At 48.2% G+C, this 11,634-nt stretch overlaps 1 protein-coding gene across 1 annotated transcript in view; it reads right to left on the bottom strand.

Annotated features, from left to right (window-relative positions):
- Positions 1–9,244: 9,244 nt before the first annotated feature.
- Positions 9,245–11,634, bottom strand: part of LHFPL4 (LHFPL tetraspan subfamily member 4) — a 27,472-nt gene continuing 25,082 nt past the window's right edge. The window contains exon 3 of the mRNA XM_047745815.1: positions 9,245–11,314. Within this exon, the coding sequence (XP_047601771.1) occupies positions 11,214–11,314 (101 nt within the window). The 3' untranslated portion in view covers positions 9,245–11,213. The remainder of the gene's footprint in view (positions 11,315–11,634) is intronic.

Below are 11,634 nucleotides of genomic sequence, written 5' to 3'. Positions count from 1 at the left end.
AGTGTTGGAACAACTAGACATCCACATGCAAAGTAACCTAGACGTAATCCTTACATCCTTCACAAGAACTAACTCAAAATGGATCACAACCTAAATGCAAAATGAAAACTACTAAACAACTAGGAGAAAATCTAGAAAACTTTGGGTTTGGCAAAATGGCTTTTTAGATAAAACCCCAAAGTCTCCATCCATGAAAGAAATACTTGGTAAGCTGGGCTTGATTAAAATTAACTTTTGCTCTGCAAAAGCCATTGTCAAGAGAATGGGAAGACAAACTAGACTGGAAGAAAATATTTGCAAAAGACACATCTGATACAAGACTGTTATCCAAAATATACAAAGAACTCTTAAAAACCTATAGTAAAAACCTAAAGCCATCTACAAATTCAGTGTTCTCTTTGTCAAAATTCCAATGGCATTTTTCACAAAAATGAATAATCCTAAAATTTGTATGGAGCTACAAAGAGCCTGAATAGCCAAAGCAATCTTTTTTTTTTTTTTTTTTTTAAGATTTTATTTATTGGGCGCCTGGGTGGCTCTGTGGGTTGGGCCGCTGCCTTTGGCTCAGGTCATGATCTCGGGGTCCTGGGATCGAGTCCCGCGTCGGGCTCTCTGCTCGGTGGGGAGCCTGCTTCCCTCTCTCTCTCTCTGCCTGCCTCTCTGTCTACTTGTAATCTCTCTCTGTCAAATAAATAAAATCTTAAAAAAAAAAAGATTTTATTTATTTACTTGACAGAGATCACAAGTAGACAGAGAGGCAGGCAGAGAGAGAGAGAGAGGGAAGCAGGCTCCCCACCGAGCAGAGAGCCCGACGCGGGACTCGATCCCAGGACCCCGAGATCATGACCTGAGCCAAAGGCAGCGGCCCAACCCACAGAGCCACCCAGGCGCCCATAGCCAAAGCAATCTTGAGAAAGAACAAAGCTGACACGTAATGTTTTCTGATTTCAAACTATACTACAAAACTATAGTAAAACAGTTGCATAGGTCAGTAGAACAAAATAGGGAGCCCAAGAATAAATCCAAACATATATGGTCAGTTAATTTACAACAAAGGAGCCAAAAATAAACAATGGGGAAAAAACGGTCTCTCCAATAAGCGCTGTTGGGAAAACTGCAAAAGAGTAAGATTGGACCGCTATCTTACACCATACACAAAAATTAACTCAAAAATGGGTTAAAGGGCGCCTGGGTGGCTCAGTGGGTTAAGCCTCTGCCTTCGGCTCAGGTCATGATCTCAGGGTCCTGGGATCGAGGCCCGCATCGGGCTCTCTGCTCAGCGGGGAGCCTGCTTTCTCCTCTCTCTCTCTATGCCTGCCTCTCTGCATACTTGTGATCTCTCTCTCTGTTTCAAATAAATAAATAAAATCTTTAAAAAAAAATGGGTTAAAGACTTGAATGTAAGACCTGAAACCATGAAACTAGAAGAAAACATAGGAAGTAAGCTCGTTGACACAGTCTTGGCAATGATTTTTTTGGATTTGACACCAAAGACAACAAAAGCAAAAACAAATGAGACCATCAAACTAAAAAGTTTCTGCACAGCAAAGGAAAGTATCAACAAAATGAAAAGGCAACCTACAGAATAGGAGGAAATGTATTTTGCAAATCATATATCTGATAAGGGGTTAATATCCAAAATATATAAAGAACTCCTACAACTTACTGACTCAAACAATCCAATTTAAAAATGGGCAGAGGATCTGAATAGACATCTTCCCAAAGAGAAACATTTGGCCAACTGGTATGTGAAAACTTGCTTAGCATCACTAATCACTGGGTAAGTGCAAATCAAAACCGTAATGAGATACCATCTCACACCTGTTAGAATAGCTATTTAAAAGACAACAAATTGCCAGTGTTGGTGAGGATATGGACAAAAGGGAACCTTTATACTCTGTTGGTAGAAATGTAAATTGGTGCAGCCACTGTGGGAAACAATATGGAGAACCCTCAAAAAATTAAAAATGGAACTCTATCATCCACCATTCCACTTCTGGTTATTTATCTAAAGGAAATGAAAATACTAACTTAAAGAGATGTGTGCACCAAGTATTCATAGCATTATTTACAGTAGTCAAGATGTGGAAGCAACCTAAGTCTCCATTCATGGAGGGATGGACGGACGGATGGATAAAGAAAGTGTGTGAGTGTGTGTGTGTGTACACATACAATGAAATATTATTCAGCCATAAACAAGGAATGAAATCTTGCTATTTGTGGCAGTATGGATGGACCTTGAGGGCATTATGTTACATCAAATAAATCAGAGAAAGACAAATACCATATAATCTCACATGTGGAATCTTTTTTTTTTTTTTTTTAATGAACTCATGTGTATAGGGAACAGATTGATGGTTGCAAAGGATCAGGGAGAGGTAAAATGGGTGGAAGTTATCAAAAGGTCACATTTGCAGTTAGGAAAAAAACATGCCCTAGGGATGTAATGTACAGCATGGTGACTAGAGTTAATATTGTAGTGTATATTCACAAGTTGCTGAAGGAGATCTTTAATGTCCTCATCACACAAAAAAAAAACCCTGTAACTGGTGATGGAAGTTAACTAGACAAACTGTGATAATTTTACAATGTAGTTGACAGTTGAACAACATGTGTTTGAGCTTTGCAAGTTTGCTTCTACGTGGATTTTTTTCTTTTTTAAAAGATTATTTATTTGTCAGAGAGAGAGAGAGAGTACAAGCAGGGGGAGCAGCAAACAGGGAGAAGCAGGCTCCCTGCTGGTCAAGGACCCCAACATGGGACTCAATCCCAGGACTCTGGGATCATGAACAGAGCCGAAGGCAAACACTTAACCGACTGAGCCTCCCAGGTGTCCCTACATAGATTTTTTTCAAAAATATTGGAGGGACGCCTGGGTGGCTCAATCATTTGGCATCTGCCTTGAGTGCGGATCATGATCCTGGGGTCTTGGGATCAAGCCCCACTTCAGGCTCCCTGCTCGGCGGGGAGCCTGCTTCGCCCCCTCCCTCTGCCTGCCCCTCTGCCTGCTTGTACTCCCGCTCTCTGTGTCAAATAAATACTTAAAAATATAGAGGGACGCCTGGGTGGCTCAGTTGGTTGGACGACTGCCTTTGGCTCAGGTCATGATCCCCGGGTCCCGGGATCGAGTCCCACATCGGGCTCCCAGCTCCATGGGGAGTCTGCTTCTCCCTCTGACCTTCTCCTCGCTCATGCTCTCTCTCACTGTCTCTCTCTCAAATAAATAAAAATAAAAATCTTAAAAAAAATATAGATATCTCTATCTATATATATGTATATATATAGATAGATAGAGATAAAAGTTGTGAACTGATTATAATAAAAGTCAAAGTAGGGGCACCTGGGTGGCTCAGTGGGTTAAAGCCTCTGCCTTCAGCTCAGGTCATGATCTCAGGGTCCTGGGATCAAGCACCACATCAGGCTCTCTGCTCAGCAGGGAACTTGCTTCCCCTCCTCTCTCTGTCTGCCTCTCTGCCTACTTGTGATCTCTGTCTGTCAAATAAATAAAATCTTTAAAAAAAAAAAGTCAAAGTAGTTGCTCTTCAGGAGAGAAGGAAGAGGATAGTGTTTGTAAGTGAAAGTCTTCTGGGGTGACTAGCAGGAGTCTGTCCCTATGGTAATGTCTAGTATGGTATTTTATAATATTTCACCTACCTGTACATTTGTTTTATGCTGCAACATGTTTAACAAAACAAAAACCAGAATTCTCCCTAGCCACTCCAAACAAAAGGCAAACAGCCCTGCCGCTAACTAGCCTGTGATCATCTGAGCCCAAGGCCTATGTCTGATTTATTCCTGTATTTCTAAAACCTAGCAGTACCAGACCAGAACAGGCATTCAATAAAATGTTTTGTTGAATGAATAAGTGAATTTGAAGAAGCCTCCAGTCCACTCCGGTTGCATTCCTGTACCTGCTTTGACACCTAAACGAGCCTTCCAGCACCTCCAGATCTGTTTCAGGGCTGGTATCGCTGGTTCTTTCGCTGTGCCTAAGTGGACTTGAAAGGGATTTCAAACGAGAGCTCCATTTGAAGCTTTGAGTCATGAATTCTACCAACTTCATGCTCTTGCTACCCTTAGCCATTTCCCAGAATGAGAATTTTCTGTGTAACCTGACTCTTGGTGCTCTTGAGCCTAACAAGGTCGCTTTCTCTGTTCTGTCCTTTTCTCCTAACCTTTCTGCTGTGCCCTCTGGATACCTCTTTCCTTTAAGAGACAAGCCCTTACTGAAATATGGAAATACGGTTCTTTCCTTAGGACACCACCTCCTTTGCAGCCCTTTTAAGTGGAGACTGCTCTTTCTCACATCATTTTGCCTAAAGGTTCTCCCCCAAATGCTCCCAGACAACTACATCTTGCCCCTCAGATAAAAAATTCCTGCTCCATTGATGCACACAATGTCTGGTTAATGTGTTTGTAGCTTCTTCCCACCACTCTCTTTGGTTCTTGGATGACTTTGGCTCCTCTGCACCCCAATTTCTGCCATTATTCTCACCATTTGGGTAGACATTCTACTCAGTGCCTCACATCTCAAAGCCATCTCTAAGAATGAGTGATAGTATTCAGGTCAAACACTCAGTTTCCCAGCCATAATCTTCTCTCCTTCAGCTTTCACAAAAACCTTAGTCCTTTGTCTGTCTGTCCCATTGATGGCTTTTTTCTGTAAGCAACCTGGATATCATGGCAGGAGTGAAACACTCCTGCAAGACACTCTGCTTACCTACCGGCCAGTCTACAGTCTGCCTTCTCTGTGCTTGCCCTCCTGTCCGTTGGTGCTTCCACAATTTCATGTTCGTGCGTCAGTCTTTTGATGCCTTTTTTTAAAATTTTTTTTTAAAGATTTTATTTATTTATTTGACAGAGAGAGAGAGATCACAAGCAGGCAGAGAGAGAAGGGGAAGCAGGCTCCCCACTGAGCAGAGAGCCCGATGTGGGACTCCATCCCAGGACCCTAAGATCACGACCCGAGCCTAAGGCAGCGGCTTAACCCACTGAGCCACCCAGGCGCCCTTTATTTCTATTTTTAAAAAGATTTTATTTAGAGGGAGTAGGAGGGTGGGGAGGGAGGGGCAAAGGTAGAAGGAGAATCCCAATCTGACCCACATGGGCACAGTCGATCCCACAACCTTGAGATCATGACCTGAGCCAAAATCAAGAGTTAGGCACCCGACTGAGATACCAAGGCACACCATTCTCTCTCTTACCTTTAAACTCTTACTGGCCATGATCTATACACATTCAGAACTCTTCCATATAAAGAGATTCCACAGCCTCAAATTCAACAATGGCCCCCTTCCTTCCAAATCCAGTAGGCACATTTTTCAGTCCCTAATTCTGAACTAATTTCCTCCAGCTGACTTTTCCCTTGACCTCTAGATCCTTGGTTTTCCTAACACATTTTCATAGTTTTTCTCACAGCTCTGACTCTTCCAGTGTCCTCTCCTTTTGTACATCCATTCCTCTGACCTTTCTATGTTAGTGTTTTCCAACATTTACTCCATTGTTCTGTGTTCTTCGCACAATACAGTCACCCTGAGCAAACTCCTCTGTGCTTCACCTTTCACCCAGTACCTGCATCCTCATGTTTCTGGCCCAGATCTTTCTCTTAAGCTCCCAAATCCATCTAAGTCAACTGACTACTGGACGACTTCACCATGGTGTCCCACATGCTATTCTTTTTTTTCTTTTTCTATTTATTTTTTAAAGTAATCTCTACTAAACCCAATATGAGCTCAAACTCACAACCCCAAGATCAAAAGTCCCACACTCAACCAACAGCCAGCCAGGCGCCCCCCACATGCTTCTTAAACTTAGCAAGTTTCAACTGAACTGATCTTGTTCCCCTGCTATCCTGACAAATCTTTTTTGTCCCCCACAAAAAAATGTATCCATCTTTCTTGGTGCCACTCTTTTACCCCGATCAGCTACCAAGTGTCAGTTCTGCTTCCTAAATAGCAAATTTCTCACCTCTCTCAGACCCACTGCCACCACTTTGTTTCACGCCAGACTAATGATTTCTCTTTCATTAAAATCGTCTTCCTCTGGGAGGCTTGGGAGGTATAAAGATAGTAAATGAAACAAGATGGAATCAGGAGGGAGACAAACCATAAGAGACTCTTAATCTCACAAAGCAAACTGAGGGTTGCGGGGGGTAGGGGGGGTAGGGAGAAGGTGGTGGGGTTATGGACATTGGGGAAGGTATGTGCTATGGTGAGTGCTGTGAAGTGTGTAAACCTGGCGATTCACAGACCTGTACCCCTGGGGTAATAATATATGTTAATTTTTAAATTTTTTTTTAAATTAAAAAAAAAAAGGAAAAAAGAAAAATAAATAAAACTGTCTTCCTCTAACTCCACTCCTTAACAGGGCAACCAGAGTGATCTTCCTGATATGCGGATCTAATCATGCTGCTCTCCTGCTAAAATCACCCCACAGTCGGTCCTCCATTGTTCTGAACATCCAAATTCCTGTCCACAGCTTCTGAGCTCTTTAATCCTCTGGATTTGCCTGTCTCCAGACAAATCTCTGACCCTCCCTGCCTCACACCTTATAGTTCAGCATTGCTAAAAGGCTTTTCGTTCTCTTAGTTCTCTGCACTCTCCGTTGTTTCTTACCCTGCTCTTTCCCCAAGCTGCCCTCTCACTCATGAATGGCTTTCCTGACCTTTGCCTGCCTAACTCCCACTCACCCTACAGTAGACCGGTCTCCTGTCTACCGACCCGCACCGAAAGAGATGTTAAGTTGTCCCTACCCAGGGCACCCACATTGCCCTGCGCCTGGCACATTTTACATTATTTTTACATCTTTATCTCCCCAGCCAGACTGACCCTTAGCTAGCACAGGGTCTCTGTTTTTGTTCTCTAAGTGCTTAGCCTATACCAAGTGCTCAAAAGTGTTGAGTGAAGACTCAGTTCCTAAGTGCAGACATTATAATCAGTCTGTCATATGGGACACTACAACGTGCCAGATGCTGTCAAGCAAGCCACATTCCCTCCTTTCTTACAATTTCCTGAGATCACTATCGTCAATTCCATTTACTAAATGGGGATTTAGAGAGAGGTGAAGGGACTTGTCCAGGCCACACAGGCAGAAAAGGGTGGAGCTTTGTTTGTTCTAGTCAGAGTCCTAAGTGCACAGTCAAGCCTGTTTAATCAGTCAGCAGAGACTGCCAACTGCCCGCTCCATCTATTCTCTCCCTTGAACCACAGTTTTTTCTGGGATGACAGTGTGCCCCATTAAAAGATCACATTTTAGCTAGGTGTGCAATGTGACTCAGTCCTATGGGATTTCCATTAGTCTCCATCAAATGAAATGTGGACCAAGTGACTAGAGCTCCAGCAGCCATGCTGGGCCAGGTGATGTCCTTGAGACTGGAAGCCAGGATTGAAAATGACAGCCCAGAAAGAGGAGGCTGGGTTCCTAGTAATGGTGCGGGCCATATCAGTCGTTGTCTGGCTACCTCCAGACTTAATATAGAAGGAAGATAAACTCTTGTTAAGCCACACTGGTCACTCTGTTAATATGCTGCCAAACCTGGGCATGTGGTAGGATCTCGACCCTCTCCATCCCCAGGGGCCAACTCAGAGAAGGAGCCAGCATGGGTGATATAAAGTGTTTCTTTATTTGAACGTCATTCCACCTGCACTGAAGCTCAAATCCAGCAGCAGCAGAAGGGGTCAGGACCAAAGTAAATGTTACCAAACTGGACGATGAACAGCGAGGACACACTCAGACGGAACTTACTAATGGGTGTAGACAACACCAAGCTATCCTAATGACACACAGCACAGGCCCCTGAGGTCTGCTGGTCAGAGCTCTGGGAAGGACTGTCCCCCTTGTTCCCTTCTCAGGAAACTCCAGGCCCACCCGAAGGCTAGCCCTGAGCCAGGCAGGGACCTGCGTAAGTTTCTCGTGCTGGGAAAGTCCCAGCTTCTCCAAAGAGAGGGTTCCCCTGTCTCTATCACACTGGACGTTGGAGAAGGCTGATTCCCCTGTGCCCAAGCAAGAATCCCAAGGAGGCCAAGGAATTATCTTCCCTACAGCCTCATCTAAAAGCTCTTGGCTTAACTAGTCCAGGCCTGAAAAGGATGAATCCTAACCATGATCCTCACCCTCTCAGGAAAACAATGTTTTCCTTACCGGGTACTGGTTCCCAAACAAGAAAGTTTTCACATCCTAGAGACCCAGAAGGACGTGACCAACCAGCGCTCTCAACCTAGGTTGTAGGTTGTAGGTTGTAGGTGCTCTGGCCTCTCCTGAAAGTCCCCAGACCAGAGCAGAAACAACCTGCTCGTGCCAGACGCCTCCGATCCAGTCACAACTCGGGAGGACGAGTGCCTCCACAGGCCGCTCAGAGGTCAGCTTCTTAAGACCTTTCCAGAACCAAGAGTCCCAGAGGCCATGCTGAGGTGGGAGCAGGTGATCACCGCATCCGTCTCCTCCTCAGGGCAAAAGCCAAACTGCCTGCTTTGGCTAGGGCACACCACAAACCTCCCCTAGTCCACAAGGGCTTCCTTGCCCCCAGAGAGCCATGTGAGCCACAGGGTGGTGGCATTCCAGCCTCACGTGAAGCCCCCACCTGAACAAGCATGTTTCCTGCTCTGCTCCGGCCTCCACCAAAGCCTCGGGGACAGGGCTCTGGTGAGCACCCCAGCCTCTTTTCCTTCCCTATGTTCCCCTTGCACTCCTACAAGCCTGACCAGCCCTGCTTTTCGAACCCCACACTCCTGGGTGCTTACGTGGGCGGCCCCTTCCTTGGCAAAGGCAGCAACTGGCTGAGTGCATGGGGACAGGGAGGCACTCGGGACCCCCCTCAAGGGGATTAACTTCACTCTCCCCTCCCACTAACCTCCACTCCAGTGGCGCCCTGGCCCCAAAGGGGTGGAGAGCGGCCTGGGTGTCTGAGGGGAGGTTCTCCCGTCCCCCCACAGCACAGGACTCTGGCGCCCCCACCCCCCGCAGCAGGGCACACACAGCAGCTGCTCCAATCCCTTGGCATCCTGCCTCCTTTATCCTCCTCTGCCCCATGCTGCACCTCTGCACCCCAGTCAGCTGTCCACAGCTCACCCCTCCATTTGCCTCCTTCCCTGTCCCTATTCCTTCTTCTTTTTCCCAGCCACCTTCCCCCCTCCACCCAGGCTCTCTGCACATCTCTCCGTCCTACATTTCTCTGCCTCTCTCCACCCCTTCCCTCCCCTCTCTCATTCTCTCCCACCTCAGTCTTCTCCCCCTTCCCAACCACTGCCTCCCTCCCACCCCCCCAACCCCCCCCCTCAGCCTCCCAACACTGGGCTTTGGTTTGGATCTTTGAGGAACTCACTTCTGCCCCCCACTGCCTCTCAGGAGGCTCCCCTGACCCTCCCACTCAGCATAGGCCCCTGGTGCACAGCCCCTTCCTGCAGGTAGAACCCTGGGGGAAGGGAGGGTAGCACTGGGCCAAGGCTAGAGCACCAGGGGAAAGGTGTTTGCTCAAGAGGACCGAGTCAGGAGGGTGGAGCATCAGGACTTGGTGAGTTCCGGGTTTCGGGAATCCTACCAGGACCCAGCATCTGATTCCAGTTAGGGTCCAGATGGGGGTCTCACGCAGAGGATTTCTAGGGTCTGTCTTGGAAACCCTCTCAGGTCCAAGTCCTATGGAAATGAACACAAGATTGGCAAATACATGGCACTCACTGCTTTCCTCCCCTCCTTTGGCTGAGGCCCACAAAGGAAATGATGACAACAACCTTCCCCAGTGAACCCGCAGAGGCCTCCCGCTCTGGCTACACAGTGGACCAGTACTCCCCCCAGTACTGGAAGACAGAAGTAGGCGCACTAGATGAAGCCACCCTGCCACCTGCACTTGGGGGCTGAAAGGGGCTCCCCACGCCCCGGCCACACAGCTCCACCACCAGGTCTACCGGGCAATGAGGGAAGTTTGGAAACACCTGGAGTCTCCCTCATTTGCTCCTAGCCAAGGGGGAAGGAGATGCCCCCACGGTGGGAGGGGAGGGAGAGAAAGACTCCTCTTCTGCTCCCCTACCCACACACACACACACACACTCACACACACACACACACACACACACACGCTCACACACACACACACACACACACACACATGCCTCAGCTCCAAGCACTGCCCATTGGGCTGTAGACCCTGGGCATATCGCAAGGCGAGAGGTGGGCAAGGAGGAAAAAGTGGAGGTGGGGATAGGGTTACAAGGCCTGGGGATGGGGACAGGGGGTACCCTGTTCAGAGGTGACCTGCAAGTTCAAGTTATGCAGAAAAAGTATCAAAGAGGCAAGACAGTCTCTGCCCTTGGCAGATGCCCGGGTTTGGGGCATGAGAAGGGGCAGAGGGGTGATGCATCCCCTAATTCCCCATTCTTGGTCCCCCCTCCCAAAACCCCAGCCCTGACAACAGGGCCAAGAAGTCTGTGCTGTACAAAACAGGCCAGGGTCAAGGGTCCAGTAACTGGTGAGACATCCCAGCAGGGAAAAGGCCAGGCCAGCCCGAGGCTGAGCCCCCTCCAGCCCCAGCTGCCATGGTCAGATGTCACCAAGACAGGACTCAGAGCGCCGCCTCCTACTGCTTCCAAAGCCTGTCTGTCCTCAGACTCTGGGCTGTTCAGGACCCCAATCAGCAGCTGACAGGGAAGCCCTGTGTTTTCTCTCTTGGTGCAGCTCAGACTCCTTTGGGAGAGGTGAAAACAGGCTGGCGCGGGCAGCAGAGAGGCCCCGAGGAGGCAGGTGGTGTCTGGAGCTCTGTGATGATGTGATGGAACCATCATCAGGGGGGAGAAAACAGGAAAGAGTCCGGTCCACCCTGGGCCAGTGTCCTGGGTAAGTTTCTGTAGGAGACAGGGACCAGAGGAGGCAAGGATGCAGCCAGGTGGGAGCCCTCCAGACTGACAGGGCCTGGGGAACCGGAACCACAGCGCCACTTCCCCTGGAGACTCTGTGGGGGCCCCGGGCCGGCCTAGAGAGGAAGGGAGAAGCCCAAGGGCCCAGGGCTCTGGCTCCCTTAGGTCAGTTGAGGGAGGAGCAGAATCAGGCCCTCCCGCACGCTGCATCCCAGCCCCAACCTCTTCAAAGCCCGGAGCTACAGGCAGGTAGCAGGTGAGCAGTCAGTCCTGGATGGGGTCTTCCCTCGGAGCTTGAATGAAGGGATGAGAGGGCAGGCAACGGGACAAGCTGAGGACAGGTCAATTCCTGGGCTGTGATCCTGGCCCTCAGGGTCCCTGTGAGTGAGCGACGGGACAGGGGAGGACTCCCCATCCGGAGACATCACCCCCTGGCCGCAACACGGAGCTTACTGTAGAGCCTACAAAATCTATGAGAGAAAAAGAATTGGAGAAAGTCAGAGACTACCCAGCATTGGGGCTCCCCTCGGCCACTCCTCAGGGCAAAGCTGGGCAGGGGAGTGAGCTGCACAGAGTCGGAAAACCAGCCAGGCCTCTGGTTAGCTGGATGGTCCTGAGCAGGCCATTCAACCCTTCTGAGACTTGATTTCCTCATCTGTACAGCGGGCATAATAGCCTACTTCACAGGGTGAATCCGAAGAGTGAAAAAAACATAATTCCAGCCAAGGACTTTTCACAATGTTTAGTGCATAGTAAATTCTGGAAATGAGAGCAATTTATTTGTGTTTTT

This window comes from Lutra lutra, chromosome 1 (genome assembly GCF_902655055.1).
Source record: "Lutra lutra chromosome 1, mLutLut1.2, whole genome shotgun sequence".
In the NCBI taxonomy this organism is placed as follows: Eukaryota; Metazoa; Chordata; class Mammalia; order Carnivora; family Mustelidae; genus Lutra; species Lutra lutra.
This window is presented reverse-complemented; position numbering and strand designations above follow the sequence as displayed.